The sequence below is a fragment of the Drosophila innubila genome, chromosome X (assembly GCF_004354385.1).
Source record: "Drosophila innubila isolate TH190305 chromosome X, UK_Dinn_1.0, whole genome shotgun sequence".
Classification (NCBI taxonomy): domain Eukaryota; kingdom Metazoa; phylum Arthropoda; class Insecta; order Diptera; family Drosophilidae; genus Drosophila; species Drosophila innubila.
Window position 1 is genome coordinate 19,276,188 of NC_047626.1, and position 21,618 is coordinate 19,297,805.

Here is a 21,618-nt window from a genome sequence, read left to right on the forward strand (position 1 = left end):
CGGAGCAGGAACATTCAACACATTCATTATGTACATATGTACATTCATTATGTATGTATGTATGAATGTATGTGCTCGCGTCGTCAATTAAATACGTTGTATACAAATGACTTCAAGTAGTCGACGTCGCAGTTGCGCGTAGGTTGCAACTTGCAACAAAAGTGACCAACGAGTGCTTTTAAACGCAATACGTATTGTTTTACTTGTTATTTTTTTACTATTTATTTTTGTCAGTGTGTGTGTGTGTGCGTGTGAACAATTTGGTGTTAAATGTGGGCCAACGACAAACGACGACAAAAAAATTTCGCATAATTGCATAGAAATTTACAGCTGTCCAGCAACAAAAGCGAAAGGTAAAAGTTTATTTTGTATTTAACGACTCTTCTTCTTCTTCTTTAATCATTTCTGTTTGGTTAATTTGCATAAATTGTTAACATATTCAAAACATTGAGATGCGTGTCGAAAACAATAACAATAACAAATCAAAAAAAAAAAAACAACCAAAAAAAACCTGCATTCAACGCTCTCTCAGCGAGTTTACGCTCGCACTCTTGTTTCTTGCTCTCCCGCTCTTTTATTAACCTTTACGCCTGCGCCCGCATCTTCGACAAACAATACACGCCTTAAAAGTGCATCGTGTGCATGTGTATTTGTGCATGTGTGTGTGTGTATTTGTGTGTTTTATAATCCATTATCTAACACTTAAACATTTTCTTTTGTTGTTTTGCATTCCAGCAAACATTTCTCTGCGCTTTCACAGAGAGCATTATTTAACATGCTCTCTTTAAACACACACACACACACAAACGCACATTCCATTGTTGCTGTTACTTTATCATTTTGGCACAAATGTAGTTTTTGCACCGTGTAACTTTGTTTTAACTGCTTATCGCTTCAATATTCAGCACTAAAATATATATATGTATGTATGTACATACACAGAGAGAGTGAGAGCGAGAACAAAGAATCAAACTCATCGGTGTCAACCGTAAGCGCTCCCTCTCTCTTTGTCTGTCTGTCTGTCTGTTGTCTCTGTCACCTGTTGCCACAAAATGGGACACAACTGAAGCCACAAGTGACACGCTTTGGCCATGGGGCCATTTCGCATTATTGTTGTTCTTGTTGACGGACATTTTGTTGTTGTCTATGCGGTTTTTTAACGCTCTTAATTGTTTGGCAATTAAAACAATTATAAACATATTAAGTTTGATACTGCTGCTGCTGATGTTGACGGCTGACACACATTTCCCACATACTCTGTGTAAGAATCTCCCATCAGAAATATCAACGACATTTCGCACACATTTCGATAATCGATTATTGATATCGGAAACCATAACGGTACATGAGATCCACACATTTCTATGTCAAGTAAATCTGAACAACTTATTTTTGACAGTTGGCTTAATTTTATCATAATATTATTGCTTATTTCGAATTGGGATTTGTAGAGTTGTTTAATTTCGAACATATTTTTAGCTCCCTAAATTTACCTACAGTTGTATCAAATCAAATCAATCACATCAATTGCTTTTTCTGTGCTTTTGAAACAAAGAAAAAAATACTTTCAAATGTAAAAAAAAATTGTGGAGTGATTTGGTAAAATATAAAATGTTTAAAAACTCAAAAATTTCCAAGGACTTTTTTTCTAAAGATACTTTGAGAAATAAAATTGATGAGATAAATCGTGCTTGAATCAAGTATTCTGTGCTTGGTTTAAGAAATTCCGTGATAAGAGCACTTCTGTCACCGCATTGGGTTGATTTCATCTCGGAATCCCGTTTTTTTTTCTTTTGTGTAGTAATGCTGACCCCTGGACATGGGAACAAAATGGAAAAAGTATTCTCGCCTTTAGATACCCTGTTAATTACGTTGGAGTAGTTTTTTAACATGCTCTACTAATGTTTATATTTTAATATTTACTATGTGCAGACAGACATATTTATACATAAACAAACTTTTAAAATGATTAGATAACATTGTTAAATATTTGTTTGTAATTAATTGATATTCCGGTTTTAACAAACTCTAAATTAAACTCTCTGAGATCAACGCTGATTCGAATAAATATAGTTTAGACTCATTTAAAAGGGCATAAAACGGAAGAATATCGTTCAAGTTTGTCACTTGGATGCGACTCACTCAACTTTTCAACTTGTTGTGCAAACACAGCACAATTGCAGACAACAAGAGCAACAACAACAATATGAGCAAAAGCAAAACGCAATAACAAAGACAACTGGCCGACAAGCCCAAAAACCAGATGGGTCACCATTTGCGACACGTTGCCTCCAACTGAACAGCGTATATACATATGTACATTTACTATAGTAGTATCAAACAAATACATACAAATACATATATGTACATATATGTAAACTCATAAAAACATGTAGACATATGTCATATGTATGTAAATGTAATGTACGTGTAATTACATTTAAGCTTTGTTATTCTTTGTCAGCTAATCAAGTAACGCATGTACCCTTCTCTCTCTTACTCTCTTGCTCTCTCTCTCTCCCTCTTTGGAGTTGCTGCCTGCATTTAAATGTTGTATGCGCCGGCTCGTCTATAAATCAAATCAAATACGTTGGAAACTACGACAAAAAATGCCGTCGAACAAGTTGGAAATCGATGCTTGGACTCAGTGAGAATAAATCGATAAGAAGTGAATATACTTGTATTTTCTGTTAAATAGCAGCTGAGCTCTCAAATAAGAAAGTCCTTTTCGAGTCACAAATAAATAGATTGTCAATTGATTTTAATTTAAGAATGAGCAGATTCTTCACTTTCTTATTATACATTTTTGGAAATCCTTTTTTTACAATGAGAATCAGACATTTAAAATACAGCGTGAAGTTGTCTGTGCCTTATCACAAATTATTGGGATCAATGCATACATATTTACACTTGCAGCGACATTTGAGCATGCAACTGTGTCAGCATAAATCCAAACTCTTTTTTCTCTCTCTCTCTCTCTCTCTTTCCGCGATTATCACATTCATATTCACATTGGCATCCTTATCGAGTTGCTTGGAATGCAACTTGAACTTCTGCCACATCAGCGTCTTTTGCCGGCAGATAAACAGAAAATTATAAATACTTACTTTATAATGACTTATGTACATTCATGCATATGTATTGTAAATGATTCACAATTTAAAACAATGAATCTATGGCAAGCGCTTAAATATGCAAAACTCAGCAATAACAATAATTGCGTATACAAGGGCCATCAAATAGAAGGGCAAGTGATTCACTTCCCTATTTCCATGCCTATTTCCATTTCGATTCCCCAATCAAAGCGAAAGATTTCTTTTGCCAGCAGCCCTGTGAGGGGGCCCTTTCATAATAAAACTCTATTTACTTGAAAAATGTTCAACACCAAAAGAGCTGTTCATTTAGCGAGCATTTCCATTGACGGAACTATGCTCAATTAGTCTCCATAATAATAATAATAATAATGGAAATAATATTGCATGTGTATTAAAGTCTTTGCAAATTTGTACAAAGCATGACTAAGGGTCGCAATAAAAAGCGAATTTATGGAACTGTTCCATTTGCAAAAATATCAATTTATATTATATTCGATTGACCGATGACATCGAATAAAAAGTAGTTGACATTATTTGCAGGTACAAAGCATTCGTCCGGCAATCCATGCATGACATCAAATAACCAAAATACTGTATTTAAGCGCAAATTAAGATCATTTGACAGACAATTAAAATTCACTTTAAATGAAATTCATATTAAAATTAAAGAAAGTTTGCTATGTAAACAACACTCTAAACATTGTATGTATTAGTTATAATTTAAATTTTATTTAGTTCTAGACTATCATATTTTTGAAATCAGTCGAGTGTGAATTTAGCGCTCTGCAAGTGTATTAAGTGTTCGGTGTGCCGAAGATAATCTTTCTTTTTTGTTCGATTTTATAATTCCAAGTTACACTTGCGTATTTTGTGTTCATAATTGAAATTCCCTGATATACTTTGAGCACTGCACTTTTATAATGGCATTTTTATGACAATCAACTGATAAGAGCAGCTTCTCAGCTGTGCGGTCTGAGCACCTAGTACTTGGCATTTCGTTTTGATAATAATAGCAGTATGAATGTTTTTACTCTTAGTAACTTATGGGTCTTGATTGAAGCTGTGAGTTCAACTCATAATCCAAGTCGGTTACAGATGCTGAAGTATATATAAGTATGTATATAAATACTGCATTAAAAGGGCAGTTATTATTGTTACAGAATTGCTTGGAGTATAATTCTTATTTGCATTGGAATATATATTTTTTGCACTGACTTTACACAGAAAGCCAGCCTATTAAGCATTTAAATACTCTTATAGATAGTAAAAATAATAATATTATATCCCTTGGGATTTTGTTTCTCAGTTGAATGACCGAATGGAATAACTGTATCATTATGTTATTATTCAATATGCATTTATTCGTTGTAGACATAAAATCTTTAATCTATTCATGAACATGCTGTATTAAATATGTATTTAAGGTAATATAAAGTTAACACTTTCTACCGAGGAGCATTTGCACTGTGAACTTGATCTACTTATTAGTGTAACTCTTCGCTATCGTAGCCGCTTGGACTTGTCACCTTGTGCTAATTATTCAATTTCTTTCTTTAAACGTTATTGGATATGCTATACGTCAAAATGTCAATTAAATTAATGCAAAGCTGTTGTGCTATAATATTTGGAAATGTATGATATATCATCATATTATTTGGCGTATCTTTTGATGGTTAATGAATTTGATGAGCTGCCCATTCATGCCTTATACGTGATTTATAATTGTCGCAATCGTCGTTGTTGTTATCGCAATGCCGACACTATACACATACGTGTATATGTAACCACATATCGCTATAAACTTTCGTATATACTTACACGAACATACATATGAATAATATACAGAAGTAAATATATTTATATGTTATGTTTATATATCATTGATTCACTGGGACATTTGTGTGAGAGCGTAAAACAATTGCCTGAAGCAGCTTTCCTATTAATCATCAAATCGACTTGATTTGGTCGAGTAGGCGGCGTATGAATTTTCTGGTTCCTAGAAAATGTTTCCCCATGCTGTGGCACTGTCTGAATAACGACTATATATTATCGTTTCTATACGCATTAATTTGGACTGATTTGATAGGCAATGTCGATGTCGCAGTCGCGATGTGAGAATGTCAAACCCTTTGTGTTCCATGATTCAGACATGCAACAGATGCGCCATGTGGCAAGTTCATTCATTCAACTTGCAGCAACAACAAACAAGTTTATTTAATTCTGTAAACAAAATCATTGAGAACAACTTTCATTTGAAGTGCTAGCCACTTAAGCAACGACGACAACAATAACATGATCGCCAACAAAACCCTCCCACGGAACGGACAGCTGGTGTCCAATCCCGACAAAATTGCAGACGAAGCTGGAGATAACTGGAAAGTTTATAACAGAAACTTTAAATAATTTGATCAAACGATAAATTGCATTCTTTGGGTGCTCGTATTAATCAAATTAATTCGCAAGCTAATAATAGTTATATGCAATTATCGATCACAATCGGATCAATCTTGACAATAGTTTCGAGAATATGTAAGGTGATAAAAATTGAATAATTTTGATTTCAAATTTTCTTAGCAAAAAAGGGTTAATTGATTTAAACATAATAAATTAAATATTTAGCTTTACATATGCAGAATTTGATCTTCCAAAGGAATTGCATGCATTCCATCTGGAATACTAAACAGGATTAAAATAAATGAGTATCTTGAATTTGCTTGATAAGCACATTGAATTTAATTCGAGATAAAACAGTAAACAATCTTTGGCATGCTGAGTATTCAATAACCTTGCAGATTATTCCTTACACAGCAGCCTCATATTGTTGTTATCAAATTGTATTAAATTTAGCGCATAAAAAGCATAGTTGGATAGATATTCTGTATATATTGTACAGAAGATTCACACTGATTACGACTTTCTTCTGAACTTTATGGCTAAGAATAACACGCAGTGATATTTGCTTTCCCAATAAAGATTATAAGTACATACTCATTCATATGAACGTAAATTTATATAAATGTTGTTATGTATCTGTAATGACTTTTTACAGTTGGCTTTCTTGTTGCATAGGCCATGTTAAAGTGCCATTATTAAAGTGCCTTCTTTTCGCAGTACTTACAGCTAAATAAGAAGAACTGAGAAAACAGAGACAGACAAAGAAAAAGAGCGAAAGAGAGAGAGAGAGAGAGACAAAGGGGCAAAGATCGTAAGCGATCAAATGAAGAAAGTGAAAGCCAAATGGCCAATTAATGATGTCTATAGCATATCGATTGTTGTTGCCTAAGTAATTGGCCAGAGGAAACACGGCTAAAGGAAGCACGTGTCTGTCATTTTCGCCCAGCTTTGTTGACTTTGCAATTTAGTTCGCTTTCGTGTGTATTTTTGTTTTCGGTATTTATAAACTTTTATTGGTCACTTTTGTCTGATTTCTTTCTATGATAATTTCCACTTAAATATGCTAAACAAAAAAATAATTTAAACTAACTTAAATTATAAACGGTCTTTAATTACTCAACTCGAAGTCGGGTCGACGTTGTTGCTGTTGTTGCTGTTGCTGTTGTTGTTGCCGTTGGCGTTGCCGTTGTTGTTGCTGCCGCTCCAGAGTCAGTTGCACAAGGCGACGCCGCTCTAAGTTTTGCAACTGTTGTGCCACAAGCACTCGATACAACTGCTCCACTTTAGCATATTCTGTGACCTGTCGCTGCTGCTGCTGCTGTGGTGCGTGTGGGCGACGTTGTGGCTCCACTTTCTCGAGAGGCATCTCTTTGATTGTTGCCACTGTCGATGTACCGCTGAAGATCTTATCGAATAACTGCGTCACCAGACACACCAAGAGTTCCAATAGATTGCGTTGTATCTGGTAGATGTTGCCCCTTGCGACCTGTTGCATGTTACGCCGTTGAACTGATCTGGTTAACTGTGTCTCTGCCACAAATCAGTTAACACTTTTATACACAACAAGTAACAGAATCCACTTGCATTCTGACCTGACCTTGCTCTAATTTTTGAGCCACAGGTAATTAAATCCTTCGCCCATTTACCATATGCCTTATGGGTTGGGCTTCGCTTTTGGGTTTTCCTAGCATAGGTAGAAACACCCAAAATTATAAAAACTTTCATAAATCCCATATTTCAAAATTACCTTCAAAATGTTTCCCTGCCGAATTTATCAAGTTGAGAGCCTTTTTTTTAAATAAATCAGATGAGATGATTTTTTGCTAAAGCCTGTCTTTTGTATATATATATCAACTTCATGCTTATGTCAAACTCTTCCTTTTGCTTTTTGGTTTGATTTCAGTGCTTGGACATGGAAAAGGCGGGAACGCAGGCACGTCCTGTGCCGGCTCCGCGTCGTCTCTATCCAGAGATGCGGACCGCCAACTATGAGAATATCGAGATCAATGTGAGGAGCAGCAGCAGCAGCAGCAACAACATCAACAGCAATCAGAACAACAATAATCACAAACACACTCATAATAACAACAACAGTGCCTGCAAAAAGTTGAACATTAATGTAGAGAATTTACATGGAAGTTGTGTGGAAAAGAAACTGCCGTCGAGCAGCCACAATAAACTGATACTGCAGGAAGCTAATGTAGAGCAGCCGATTTATGGGCCGGATGCCAATGAGAATGTGCCCGTCGAGCCATTGTATGCCACGCCCAAACCAGCGCCCAGACAACGAGCGCGCGCTGAGCTCCTGCAAGAGCAGGAAGAGCAGGAAGAGCATGAAGAGCATGAAGAGCATGAAGAGCAGGAAGAGGAGTCGGCGGAACAAGAGGATCGACAGAAACAGCAGGTGACTGCATCAAATCGATCGCTGCGGGCAGCGCCACAGGTGCCATCCAAGCCATTGAATGTTGAGCAGGAACGACGTCGACCAGATCGCTGTTCCATCTCCAGCGAGTTCTCGACAACGAGCATCGGCGGCAACGGGCAGCTGGAGGATGATTTGCGGTACACATCCAATGGATCGCTGGACTGCAGCGAGAGCTCACAGAGCGGCAAGTTCAAGTCGCCGTCACCCGGGTACGTAGTCGAGGGTGAGCAAGAGGAAGATGATCAGGATCATGGGCATGATCTTGTGGGCGAGTCCGAAACCGATACCGATACCGAAACTGAGACAGAAGCGGAAGTGGAGGCGGAAGGCGCCGCCTCGTCCGATCCGTCGGAGCTTTCCGCGAGCTGTGACGATGACAAGTAAAATTTTGCAACAATTTTTCATTTTGATTTTCAATGCTTTTACGACTCTCTGGTATCTTTTAAATTACCTTTGGTTTTCCAACTATTATTAAGTATACACACCTTCCCCAACTAATACCAACGGGTCGGATCCGGTAAATAACTCGGTAGAAACCAATAGAATTTTCAATTAACTTACTTAGCACCTAAGTAGTTGTTGGATTGCACCAAAAAAAAACACAGACTTCTTTGGTCATGGTTACATACACTGTATATAGACTAAACTTAATTTAACATGGTGACAAACATTTAAAGTGATCTCATATTCTTACAATTTTTGAAATAGTTGCTAAAAAAGAAATAACAATATAAAACGCAGGGTTGCATTTCCAAATCTCTACAAGCGAGTGGGCAGCTCAGTTTTTAATTTGAAGCTAATTAGTTAATCATTCTTAAATCATATATATATATATAAATATTCAAATTTGGTAATTTTCCGTACTTTTACACAATTTTTAATAACTTGCAATTTTAAGCGCTTGTGAACTTTTTTGTTTGATCAATGATCACATTAGTATTTACAAAATTCTATGCTATATCAGTTCCCAACTTACCCCACTTTAACAATGGATGATCAGTTAAATCGTTCTAATAAATAAGAAATAAATAACGAAGATATTTGGGATCCCTGTCTGAGTTCGTTTTTTGTATTACATTAACTTGCCGATTTCATAGATTTTTCATATCTAATTACATTGTAATTTGTACATTTTCATTTTAAATATTTGTTAAATTAAAAAAAATATTTTCTATTTCATAAATACAACGAATAATTACAACTGATATTGAATAGACAAATTTGTCACCTAAAATCTTAAACTAGTAATTACTTTTGATAGCTGATCAATATTTTTAAAGTATATGTTTATTAAATTTTCTGGGATTCGCAGTAAATGCTTACAAGTTTCTATGTTTGTTTACTAAAAGAATAAATTTCTTATTTTGAATTTGGAATATTGGTCTTATTAGGAGTCAATTGATCTCAATGGAAATTTACGTACCAAAAAAGATCAAGCGATCCTGCAAGTTTTCTACTTTGATTTCTGCTGACTGTTAGAACTGAATTTTCTATACTATATATAGATGAATCTTGAATTGATCGGTATGCCAACAAACTTTTTATAAATATTCAATGAAGTAATTGAAGCTTGAGAAGACATTTTCTTTGCCTTAAAAGAACTGATCTTACTTTTTATATATAATCCTGGCAATTAACTATCCTAAGACTTTAATATTCGTTTAATTAAAGTATTGTGTGTTTTATAAAGAGATGATTCTTTATGTAGCCTTGAATAATGAATTGTTGTTTACTTGATCAGTGACCAATGATCCTTGACTCTTGCCATGTACTTTGGACATTGATCTGCGTTGCAATCAGTAAACAGATGCTTCTTTAATGCGGCATCTTCTCTCATTAAATTTGGGGAGGGATGATTCCAAGCGACAGCTGGAACTGCTTAAGCGAGGAATTAACTAAATGTGGCACGATCTATAGCTATCTATAGCAGGCAGGCGCCTTCAGACTGATCCGTTTCAATTTCACACAATGCTCGCTCTATTTATAGACTTCCGCGGTGACTTGGGACCTCAACTTCCGCCGACGCATTAATCACTTTTCAGTCGACTTGGTCCAAATATAGTCGGTCGCCTTTCAAGATCAATGGCAACAGTTCCGTTTAGTTGAATGCTGGGAACTGGCGCAGGATCCTCACGATCAGTTGGCGCTTGAATGTTGGAGACGAACGTCCGTTTTGTTGTTCTTCTTTTGTTTTTTTGATTTTTTTTTTTGTGTGGGAATTAACAAACTTGCTGTAGGCGCCTTTCTACTAACCCAAAACTGGGAATTGCCACGATTGCCACTCAATACCAATTGGATCTTTGAATCTTCGAATCTCTCATAGGAATCTGTTGCGTTCGCTAGGCAGCACATCGAAGCTACTCGGCGAGGCGATTGGCGAGCGTGTCGCCTTCAAGGCCAAGGGAGCGAAGAAGCGCATTGACAAGAATCTAAAGAGTTCCACGGAGGCGATAAGCAGCCTTGGAGCAGATGCTGGCAGTCGCTTGAGGCACGCCGGGAAACGTTTTGGCTCCAACTTTTCATTGGGCAGGCGAGAGAGGACGACAGCCACTGATTCCGTGCTCGATCTAGAGCAACAAATGGAGTTGGATCGACGTCGCACGATGGCCAACACAGATGTCTTCAATACCATACATTTTAGCAGTCCATTGCATCGAAATGCAGCCGGTGGGGGGCACACGGATCTCAGCGAGATGAAGACGCTGCCGGAGCAGCAGGAGATTGCGTATGAGGTGCCCAAGCCAAAACCGAAGCCCAAAGCCAAGGCAAAGCCTCCCAGCTACGATGAAGCACTGCGTGCACGTCCCGCTCCTCCAGTGCCGCTTGCCAAGAATCTGGCACTGGAAGCAGCCCAAATGGTCCAGCTGCGCAGTCATCAGCAGCAGCGGCAATCGAGCAGCGGCGAGTCCACGGGCGAGGAACTGCCCATGCCCGCCTTTCCGCCTCCACGTCTGTCCCAGCAGTTGGACGCACTGCAGCCGCCAGTGCGGCACAAGCGTCGGCACAAGAACTACGAGAACATTCAGCTGCGTCGGCCCAATGTGGATTCCGCGGAACTGCAGGAGCTCAATCGTGTGGCAATTGCTGCGGAGCGCGAGGAATCGCTGCTAATCTCCGCCAGCATTGCCGCCGAGGAGGCACGTGCACCGAAGCCCGAGCGCAGCGACTCCTGGCAGTTCTACGGTGACGACGCGCAACCCGAACCCGAACAAGAGGCAAAAGTGGAGGTGGAGGCAGAAGCGGAAGCGGAATGCGAATCTTGCTCCTCGCCAGAGCCACTGTATGCCAACCAGGAGGCGACCTATGGCAAACTCTGCGATATGGCCACCAGCAGCACCAGTCGTGGCAAGTTGCTGACGCCGCAGCAGGAGCTCGCCTGCATCAGTGAGGATGGGGAGCTGGACAGCAACGATGGCGCTGTCGGCGGTTGGTCAGCTGCGATGACTGCACCGCCGCCAGCTTCCGCCGAGCTGATCGAGGAGTTTGATCCGCTGAAAAGCAAATGCTCGACACTAGCCCGCTCCAACAAAAGCAACGAGCTGCTGCTGCTCGAGCATCTGCTCGAGGAGGACACCTATGGCACCATAAAGCGTGAGCAGGACGATGTCAGCATGTGCACCTCCGAGGAGGATGGTCGCAGCGAAGTCACCGCAACAACTTCAACTTCCAGTGGAATGGGAACGGGAACGGGAACGGGAGGAGCAACTGCTGGACGCGATCAGCCGCAGATTGTGCATCAGAATGCGCAGCTGCTCAGTGACAGCATGGAGCAAATGCTGGATGATGAGGACTCGTTTGAGAAACGTACCAAACCCTATCTCTGTCGGCTCGAGGAGAAGGCAACGACATCTGGAGTAGGAGGAGGCGGAGGAGTTGTGGATCTGGCGGCGCCATCGCGTAATCGAACCAATTGGTTTGTCGGCGACAAGACGCACATTGAGGGCGACTGTCCGCCCACCTACTTGGAGGCCATTGGCGGCGATGGACAGCCAATTACCACATCCCCAAGCACATCAGCAGCCAGCTCCGAGTCGAGATCAACACTCGGATCCCGCTTCCGGCAGACAATGAACGCTTTCTCGAATGTTAAACTGCGTATGGATGCGATGCGACGGGTGAGCTTCAAGAGCGCCAGCCAACGTCAATCGGATGTGAAGGTGGTACTGCAGATGGTGCCCCGTCCAAGTCTGTCACCGTTGCTGGTGCGCTACGAGGGGCCATTGGTGCGTTTCCCCTCGGGCGTCGTTGAGGATATACTGAAGGAGATGCAGAACCGTAAGGCCATACTGCGGGATCGACAGTTTCAGACGTATCTCGATCAGGAAATGAAAACGCCCAGGGAGCTGATACCATTGGAGGCCATCACGACGCTGCAGTGCGTCAGCAACAGTCGCGTCACGGACAGCGCCACACATTTCTATTGCTTCGAATTGACGACGTCACAGCCAAAGAATGGTGCCTCATCCTCTGACAACATGTCCTCCAATCCCAATCTCCTGATGACCAGCAATGCCTGCGGCAATGTCAAGCAACAACGTGTCGCCCATCTCTATGGCGTCAACAAGGAGTCCGAGCGTGGTGTCTGGATGCAAAAGATCCTCGAGAGCCTCACCAACAGTGTGCCCGTTAAGTATACCTGCCACTATTATCGCGCTGGTTGGTGCTACCTAAAGGTAAACAGATCCTCATCATCATCTTTGCTTACCGATCTGCTCTATCGTCTCTCTCATTGCCTTGCAGAACTCCATCACCTCCGACTGGAGCGGCACTTGGCTTGTGCTCCGCAAGAGTCAGCGTCGTCTCATCTTTGTTAGCGAGGCCAACGGCAATGTCGAGAAAATGGATCTGAGAAAAGCCCGTTGCATTGGTGAGTTCAATCTATATACAATATTATTTTAATAAGTACAAGTTTGAAACCCTTTTAAGCAGACCATTAAGCGAATCTTTTATAATTAAATTAATTGATTTATTATTGCAACAAATTCTTAGATAAACTACAGTGGTCGGCATATTTATTTTGACAAAATGTTAAAGTTGAATCTACTCATAATTTGAACTAACTTTATGAAGATTTTAACATCATTGAAAAGGTCATTTAAATCCTGTTTGAATAATACAAAATTGTTCTAACCCATGAGTCAAATTTTAAAAACTTTTCTTAATGCAAAACGTTTCTTCAAACAATTCAAATAGTGACTGCAAAAAGAATTTTTCAAAAATCTCTTTGCTAATATTTTTTATGATTTTTTGAAAATTGTTAAAAATTACTAACTAACTTTTTCCTGCTTTTCATACAAAATTTTTCTGAGATCATCCCATTCAAAAAATCATAAAAAATATTAGAAAATTATAAGAAAAAAAAAGAAAGAATTGTTTGAAGAAACTTTTTGCATCAAAACATTTTTTGCTCAAGCCATAGGAAAAAAGTCATAAAAAGTAGATTTTTACATAAATTTGGGTGCTTAATGGGTTAAGGAAAATTTTGTATCATTCAAACAGGATATGCCGACCACTGTAAGTTCACTAAGTCATTTCGTTACTTTTTAGTGCAATTTAAACACGAAAAAAAAAAAAATTTAACAATATTTTTTACAAACAAGCCTCACTATATCAAATATATAACGATAAAGCGGCTAAGTGCAAAGTTGGCTGCTAAAAATATTCAATAAGGTCAGCTGTTGTCATCAAATGAAGTTATTTAGTGAATGACCTACTGAAATATTACAACCAGTTCACTTGAGCGCACTTAATATTGATTTCTAATAAAATAAAATTTATTTGTATTTAGATAAGACATTTGATATAATGTGTGATATATTCGTAATGCAATTTTAAAAATAGTTTGACAATAGTTCCAATTTACATCTTTTTTATATTAATAGATTTTAGTTTTTATATACTTTTATGAACTATTCTATTTTAAAGTAATTTGTGCTTTGGATCTGTTTCGAGTTTTGCAGTTATAGGGTTTGAAATTGTTAGGCCGCATATTAAAATGCCATCCGCAAATTCAAATTAAATTTGAAAATGCAACAGATTTGTTTTTTTTACACATGCAACTGTTTAATTAAAATCTACTTGTATTGTGAAATAAATTTAATAATTTCTTTAATTGTTCACCTGTCTCACTCTGATGTAATGTCTCTTTCTATTTCGTTATTGACTGACAGTTCTGAAGGAGAGCGACGAGTCCATTGATAATCTGCACGTGGAGAGTGGTCCACTGCTTATGATCGACTGTCCGCCATATTCGGTGTACATGATCATGAGCTCGGCGCGGGAAACAAAGATATGGCGTCACATCATCCGGGAGGTGGCACACAATAATGGATTCTCGTTGGGAGATCAGCAGTTGACACGTTACGATGTGCCAGTCATTGTGGACAAGTGCATCAACTTTGTCTATATACACGGTTCCATGTCGGAGGGCATTTATCGCAAATCCGGCTCGGAGAACTCCATGCACAAGCTGATGAGCGCCTTCCGTGCCGACGCCTTCAACGTGGAGATCACACGCAATGAATACAATGAGCACGATGTGGCCAATGTGCTAAAGCGTTTCATGCGGGATCTGCCAGAGCGATTGCTTGGCAAGCTCACGGACAGCTTTGTGTTCGTCACCGAGCTGGCAGTTGCCTCCGAGAAGATACCGATTTACAGGGAACTGCTTGGACGTCTCAGCACCATTGAGCACGAGACATTGCGTCGCATTGTTGGACACTTGGTGTTCATCAGCTCGCAGCAGTCAAAGAACAAGATGAGCATACAGAATCTAACCATGATCTGGGGTCCCACTCTGCTGGCCAAGAAGGTTAGTGTTTATTCCATTCAAATTCGACTTTGTTTAATTTGTTGTATTTTGCTTACAGTGCGACGAACTCATATACTCACAAAGGGAGGCCGATGTTCTAAGCGATCTGATTGTGCTCTATAAGAATCTATTCCCCTGCAGCGTCGATGAAATGGTAATACTTCGTATTAATCCCAACAATGCTATTATCGTTTGTTTGAAGCCACATCACAACTTCAAACTCAACTTCATCGCAAAGATTCATTTCCATTCATCATGACAATAATTAATTTTTTAATTATTTACAAACATTAAAGTATTACTTAAAATCAGCATACAAGTTAAAATGAATAATGCAAAGCTCATCAGCTGCATCTTTTAATCTCTTAATTGATATCCAAGCCTAAAATCTCCTTAGATCAAATTTATTTCTATCTTACTTACGTTATATTTGTATCTATAATTTCTCACTTCCTGTCTAACACTTTGTTCTCTATCTCATTTAATTTGTAGAAAAAGGAGCAAGCGATGCTGATGTGCTTGCAAAAATATTATGCAGCCGCGGAAACGCTCAAGGATGCTGTGAAGCAGTCGGGTGATATTAAAATCTGGATCAGTCTAAATCCCAATCCCGATAATACAACAGAGGTGAATTCATTAGCATTTTGTATACCCTAAAGAGCCTGTATGAATGGGTTCCAAACAGCAATTATAATCAATTCAAATCAATTTTGAAACATTTCAAAATTTAATAAAATTTAAATGCAGAATGAATTTAAATGCCAAATAATGTTAAAAATTACATTCCGCTTAGAAATCGGTTAAGTTTTGATCAAGTTATGACGGTTTGAAGTTGGTCAGACTGCGGATTTTGCCACTTTACATGTCCAAATTTTTGTTCAATTTCGCATGATTTTTTACCAAAACATTAAAGGTCTCAGAATCAAGTTTAAAGTGTTGTTTTATACTAATTACGATATAGGGAGTTGATTAAAAGTGAAAACTTAAGATTTAAAATTTTGAATTTTCGAAATTTCAAAGGGGGGACCCTTAGCATCGAAATCAATATCTAGTAGAATCCAGAGGAAAATATTTTTTTTTTAGAATTTAATAAAATTTAAATGCAGAATGAATTTAAATGCCAAATAATGTTAAAAATTACATTCCGCTTAGAAATCGGTTAAGTTTTGATCAAGTTATGACGGTTTGAAGTTGGTCAGACTGCGGATTTTGCCACTTTACATGTCCAAATTTTTGTTCAATTTCATGATTTTTTACCAAAACATTAAAGGTCTCAGAATCAAGTTTAAAGTGTTGTTTTATACTAATTACGATATAGGGAGTTGATTAAAAGTGAAAACTTAAGATTTAAAATTTTGAATTTTCGAAATTTCAAAGGGGGGACCCTTAGCATCGAAATCAATATCTAGTAGAATCCAGAGGAAAATATTTTTTTTTTAGAATTTAATAAAATTTAAATGCAGAATGAATTTAAATGCCAAATAATTATAAAAATTACATTCCGCTTAGAAATTGGTTAATTTTTGATCAAGTTATGACGGTTTGAAGTTGGTCAGACTGCGGATTTTGCCACTTTACATGTCCAAATTTCTGTTCAATTTCACATGATTTTTTACCAAAAAATTAAAGATCTCAGAATCAAGTTTAAAGTGTTGTTTTATACTAATAACGATATGGGGAGTTGATTAAAAGTGAAAACTTAAGATTTAAAATTTTGAATTTTCGAAATTTCAAAGGGGGGACCCTTAGCATCGAAATCAATATCTAGTAGAATCCAGAGGAAAATATTTTTTTTTTAGAATTTAATAAAATTTAAATGCAGAATGAATTTAAATGCCAAATAATGTTAAAAATTACATTCCGCTTAGAAATCGGTTCAGTTTTGATCAAGTTATGACGGTTTGAAGTTGGTCAGACTGCGGTTTTTGCCACTTTACATGTCCAAATTTTTGTTCAATTTCACATGATTTTTTACAAAAAAATTAAAGGTCTCAGAATTAAGTTTAAAGTGTTGTTTTATACTAATTACGATATAGGGAGTTGATTAAAAGTGAAAACTTAAGATTTAAAAATTTGAATTTTCGAAATTTCAAAGGGGGGACCCTTAGCATCGAAATCAATATCTAGTAGAATCCAGAGGAAAATATTTTTTTTTTAGAATTTAATAAAATTTAAATGCAGAATGAATTTAAATGCCAAATAATTATAAAAATTACATTCCGCTTAGAAATCGGTTCAGTTTTGATCAAGTTATGACGGTTTGAAGTTGGTCAGACTGCGGATTTTGCCACTTTACATGTCCAAATTTCTGTTCAATTTCACATGATTTTTTACCAAAAAATTAAAGATCTCAGAATCAAGTTTAAAGTGTTGTTTTATACTAATAACGATATGGGGAGTTGATAAAAAGTGAAAACTTAAGATTTAAAATTTTAAATTTTCGAAATTTCAAAGGGGGGACCCTTAGCATCGAAATCAATATCTAGTAGAATCCAGAGGAAAATATTTTTTTTTTAGAATTTAATAAAATTTAAATGCAGAATGAATTTAAATGCCAAATAATGTTAAAAATTACATTCCGCTTAGAAATCGGTTTAGTTTTGATCAAGTTATGACGGTTGGAAGTTGGTCAACTCTTTAACCACAACCGTACTGGTACAAACGTTTCGGTATTCGGTTCTTGACAGAGAATTTTCATTCGGTGACGGTTTCAGTTCCGGTACTAAAAATGAAACGGTTAGTTTCGGTAAACGGTTCCAGTACTGGTTCCGGTACAGGTTCCGGTGTTATTCCCTGGACGAATTATTTGATAATAATTAGTATAATCAGTTTTTAATGTAATTCAGAGTCAGTCTAACCACGACGAAGCTTAAATAGCTTACTAGAATTACCATATCATATAGGTTTCATAGGAACGATCGATCGATGAACTATTTTGTTTTTTGAGATATCTCAATCAATATTTAGGATTGTGTTTTTGTTGTTGTCTAATACATTTTAAGCAAATTTGGCTAATATAAAACTATTCAATTATATAGCTGCAATAGAACCGATCAGATCAGTCGAAAATTGAATACAGGGCTGTTCAGCAACCTTTCCTTCTTGTTACAATCAAGTAGACTCTTAACTCCCATCAATATTTGCAGGAGAAGACGCAGGTAAATGCCACAATTTCACCGACAAAAACCGCCTATGAACTATGTCGCGAGTACTCGAAGAAAATGCGACTTCCCACACATCAGCTGACGCTATACGAGGTCATATTGAACGATAGCCTGGAACGGCCGCTGCATCACGATGCCAAGGTGTTCGATGTCATATTAAACTGGTCCTACTGGCCCGAAGAGGATCGTAAGCACAACTATCTGGTGGTGCGGCCAATTGAGATGCTGCGCGAGGTGCAACGCGCTGTGAAGAATCTGGCGACTGTTACACCCGGAAAGGAGCTGCGCTTCGCCGACTATCGCACCAAGTCCTTCAAGACGCTGCAGTGTGAGCTGCGTGATGGCAAAATTGTTGTGTCCAAAAAGGATAAGAACGATAAGACGACCATTATACGGGAAATATTCCTGCACAGCTCCACGGCATATTTGGGCTGTGAGCGCAAACGTGACTTTCCCTGGAGCTGGGCCATCACATTTGTTGAGCGCACTCAGGCGCAAATTATGAGGTAAACTATGGTTAAGCAATCAAAACAATCAATTATGTAATTTATGCAATTTAATTATAGATCACGTGATGCTCCCTACATTGGACATGTGCTGGCCGGCAGCGAATGGGTCGATCGCACCATCTGGTACTCCAGCATTTGGTATTGTCTTCATGGCGATAATATTTTGCCGCCAGCGGAGATCATCATTAAGTAAACATGCGATCATTCGAGCATTGCTTTCTTTTGCCAGTTTATTCTGCCCTTGTTTTATTTAGTTTTATTTGTATTGTATTTTTTTTTTTAACTATCATAATTATTTTGCAGTTTTTTATAGTAGCTTGTAGAAATAATTGGCAATATCGATTAGTTTCATAGTGCGATAAATTGTAGATATTTTGAATAAATTATTTAAATACATTCGTATATGTATATACATATGTCAGTATAAACATGTATTGGCCGACCTAGAAGAGAGCACATTCACATTTAATAATTTTCTACAACAATCGTGATAAAGCAAATGAAGATGTATTTATCATTTGTGCAATACGAAAGTGATTTCAGTCCATCAATAATTTAGTTAGAAAATTCTTCAGCACTTTAAATTCAGTTCAAGTCTGTGCAATTAAGTTAATCACTATCAAGCCATTCTACTTATTCACTTTTATTCATGTACTTATGAATATCGGCCGAAATCATTCGAGTTCATATTTTTGAATGAACTACATTTTTATTTAGATGTTGTATACTTTCTTGCATTTAACAATTTCAAACTGAATACTATGCCATTTGTCTTCAATGTATCTAGTTCCTTCATGGCCTCTTCGATCATTTTATATGTATGTGGATCTGAGCGTTTGTGTATGGCTTAAAAAATTGACTTTTATTTCTATCTTTATCATTTCTTAAATTCTCAACCATTTTGTCAAATTCCCTAGAGAAACAAATTATTTAATATATATATTTTTAAATCTATATCTAAATTTTTCACCTACTGTATTTATGTATTTATATGATTAAATTAAAAAAACTAAGATAACTAACACTGTAATTATATTGGGAGAACGTAGATGAATATGTCAAAACACAATATTTCGTATTTTTAAATGCCATTATAATCTTTCTATGAAAAATATATTAAATATAACAAAAATATACGTTTCATCATGAAATTATGACTTTCTAAAACATGGTGTATTATTTCAATTTGTTAAAAAAAAGAACACGAAAACAATTGTATTAAAAGCGAAGAATTTAACATATATAAAAATTATAAAAACCAAGCACTAAAGCATTTTAACATGCAGAAATTTAATTTAATTTTATACTTTCTCTTTAAATAAAATATAAAGAGGCGAATTTAATTTTAGTAATTTTGGGTTTTAAATTTAACACTAAATATAATGATAAATCTTGGTATTATATTTTTAATATAATTTTGTAGAACACAGGAAAACACTTAGTTGTGAAAAAAAAAAACTGATCAAGTCGATTAGGTATTTTGTTCACACATTTCTCCACAAAGGCAAATAACTTGTAAAAATTACAGTTCGAACATCTTTTTTTAAATAATTCCAATTCTTCATGACTTTAAGATAATCTCTTGCATTTTTGAGTAAAGCAGATGTTCCCGATTATTCCCGGCTAGTCAAGCTAAGCTATTGCAAATAAGATGGCAAGTTCTTACGAGCAGGTGAACGATGTGAGCATCTGGTGGTTCCCACCGGATTTTAGCCAATCACGCTTTGGGGACTACCAGGAGAGTGGTAGCAATTCCTGTACTTTAATCTCTTTACTCATTGCGGACAAGATAAATAAGACACTGAGCTTTAGTCAGGAAGCGACAACTCTACCGTCACTTGCCTGGGACATCATTGGCAAAGCAATTAATGATGGCAACAAAGTTTATCACGATCTGATCTCGGGAACTCTGAATCTGAATATTCCGGATGCGATTTCGGCCATAATTTCACATGAACATATTGATTTTCAACTGGAAGAATGGTTCTACACACAAGTTTTCATAAATAATAGAGGTTTTGATAGCATCAGCATGCAGCTTTCTCATATATTACAAACATCTTTGAAGATCTATCAGCAGCCCTATGACTGGGAAATTCCATCCCATCTATTTGCAGCCCTCATCGCCGACTGTCGCACAGTGATCATCTGCCTTGACCTGCGCACCTCGATCGCCGCCTTCGTTGATCCCCATCAGCATGGTGAACAGGCAGGTCTCGTTTTTGCCCATGTCAAACTAAAGCACTTGGATGATTTGATGTACTGGTACATCACTATGCTAGACGACATCTACGCAAGTCACCCAGATATGATCGAAATCGCATTCCTTAGCTCCCTGAATGACGTGGCCGTCCGCATTCCACCAGCCTTCGATACGTGCGTCTACGAATTCGACCACTCACTAATTAAAGGTTCGGAGAAACTCGATTGTCTAACCGATTCCGAAGAACATGCACTGCCCGAGAAACACGCTACCCCAGTTTTATCTCAATATTATTTGACATGTTGATGTTTCGTTTAAATTACATTTCTCGTTTTCCCAATTGTTTTGTTAAATCACACAAATCTATATCGGCTTAAGCCCTTAATGTGTTCAAAAGTACCAAGCTTTTAAATTTGTTACCCAGTTGTTATAAATATTTCGCTTTTCAAATAAATAATAATTACTAGAGGAAAATATGTATCTGTTTGGCTGTTATAGAAGCTCTAAAACGTTTCAAGACAAGCTAGAATTTTTTTGAAAATTAGTGAGTACAAGTAACAGAAATAAAATAAATGTGCGTTTTTTTAGATACTTGTTTCTGGAGATATTTTGATTAATATAGAATGTTTTGAAAAAAATATCTAAGGATTAATATTAATGATTCCCAATTATGCAATCAATTTTTTGATGTCAAACAATTGTAACTAGTTTCTCAAATATCATTTTTGGTCCAATTCATAAGTAGTTGATATGTGAAATGGTATTATAGACAGATTTTTTCTTAATCATGTTAGATTGTCTAAAATTGTTTTCTGCCTTAAATGAAAATAAGGAATAATAAATACATTTCATTAAGAATTCAGATAAGAGCAATTGGAAATGCATTTATCTTTTATAAACTTATGCAAAATAACTTTTTATCCAAATTTGAATTTTCTGAAAATTAATTCACCCTGAAATATTATACTGTCGAAACTATAATTGAAATATTGAAAAGTCGAACATGAAATGTGAAAA

General features: G+C 37.1%; 2 protein-coding genes across 3 annotated transcripts; both read left to right on the forward strand.

The window, feature by feature from the left end:
* Positions 1 to 234: 234 nt before the first annotated feature.
* On the forward strand, positions 235 to 19,314 carry LOC117786511. Of its 2 annotated transcripts, none has more exons than XM_034624814.1 (9): positions 235 to 353; positions 7,393 to 8,294; positions 10,238 to 12,587; positions 12,655 to 12,781; positions 14,085 to 14,725; positions 14,784 to 14,879; positions 15,218 to 15,352; positions 17,872 to 18,395; positions 18,456 to 19,314. In XM_034624814.1, exons 2-9 carry the CDS (start codon positions 7,402 to 7,404, stop codon positions 18,589 to 18,591), a joined length of 4,902 nt encoding a protein of 1,633 aa, XP_034480705.1. In that variant the 5' UTR covers positions 235 to 353; positions 7,393 to 7,401; the 3' UTR covers positions 18,592 to 19,314. The 2 variants fall into 2 exon arrangements, with proteins under 2 accessions (XP_034480705.1, XP_034480714.1); XM_034624823.1 differs by having other exon boundaries at positions 7,393 to 8,123.
* A 487-nt stretch (positions 19,315 to 19,801) lies between these two features.
* LOC117790439 lies at positions 19,802 to 21,064 on the forward strand. The gene has a single exon (XM_034629896.1). The coding sequence runs from the start codon at positions 20,050 to 20,052 to the stop codon at positions 20,905 to 20,907; it is 858 nt and encodes a 285-aa protein (XP_034485787.1). The 5' UTR covers positions 19,802 to 20,049; the 3' UTR covers positions 20,908 to 21,064.
* Positions 21,065 to 21,618: the final 554 nt, after the last annotated feature.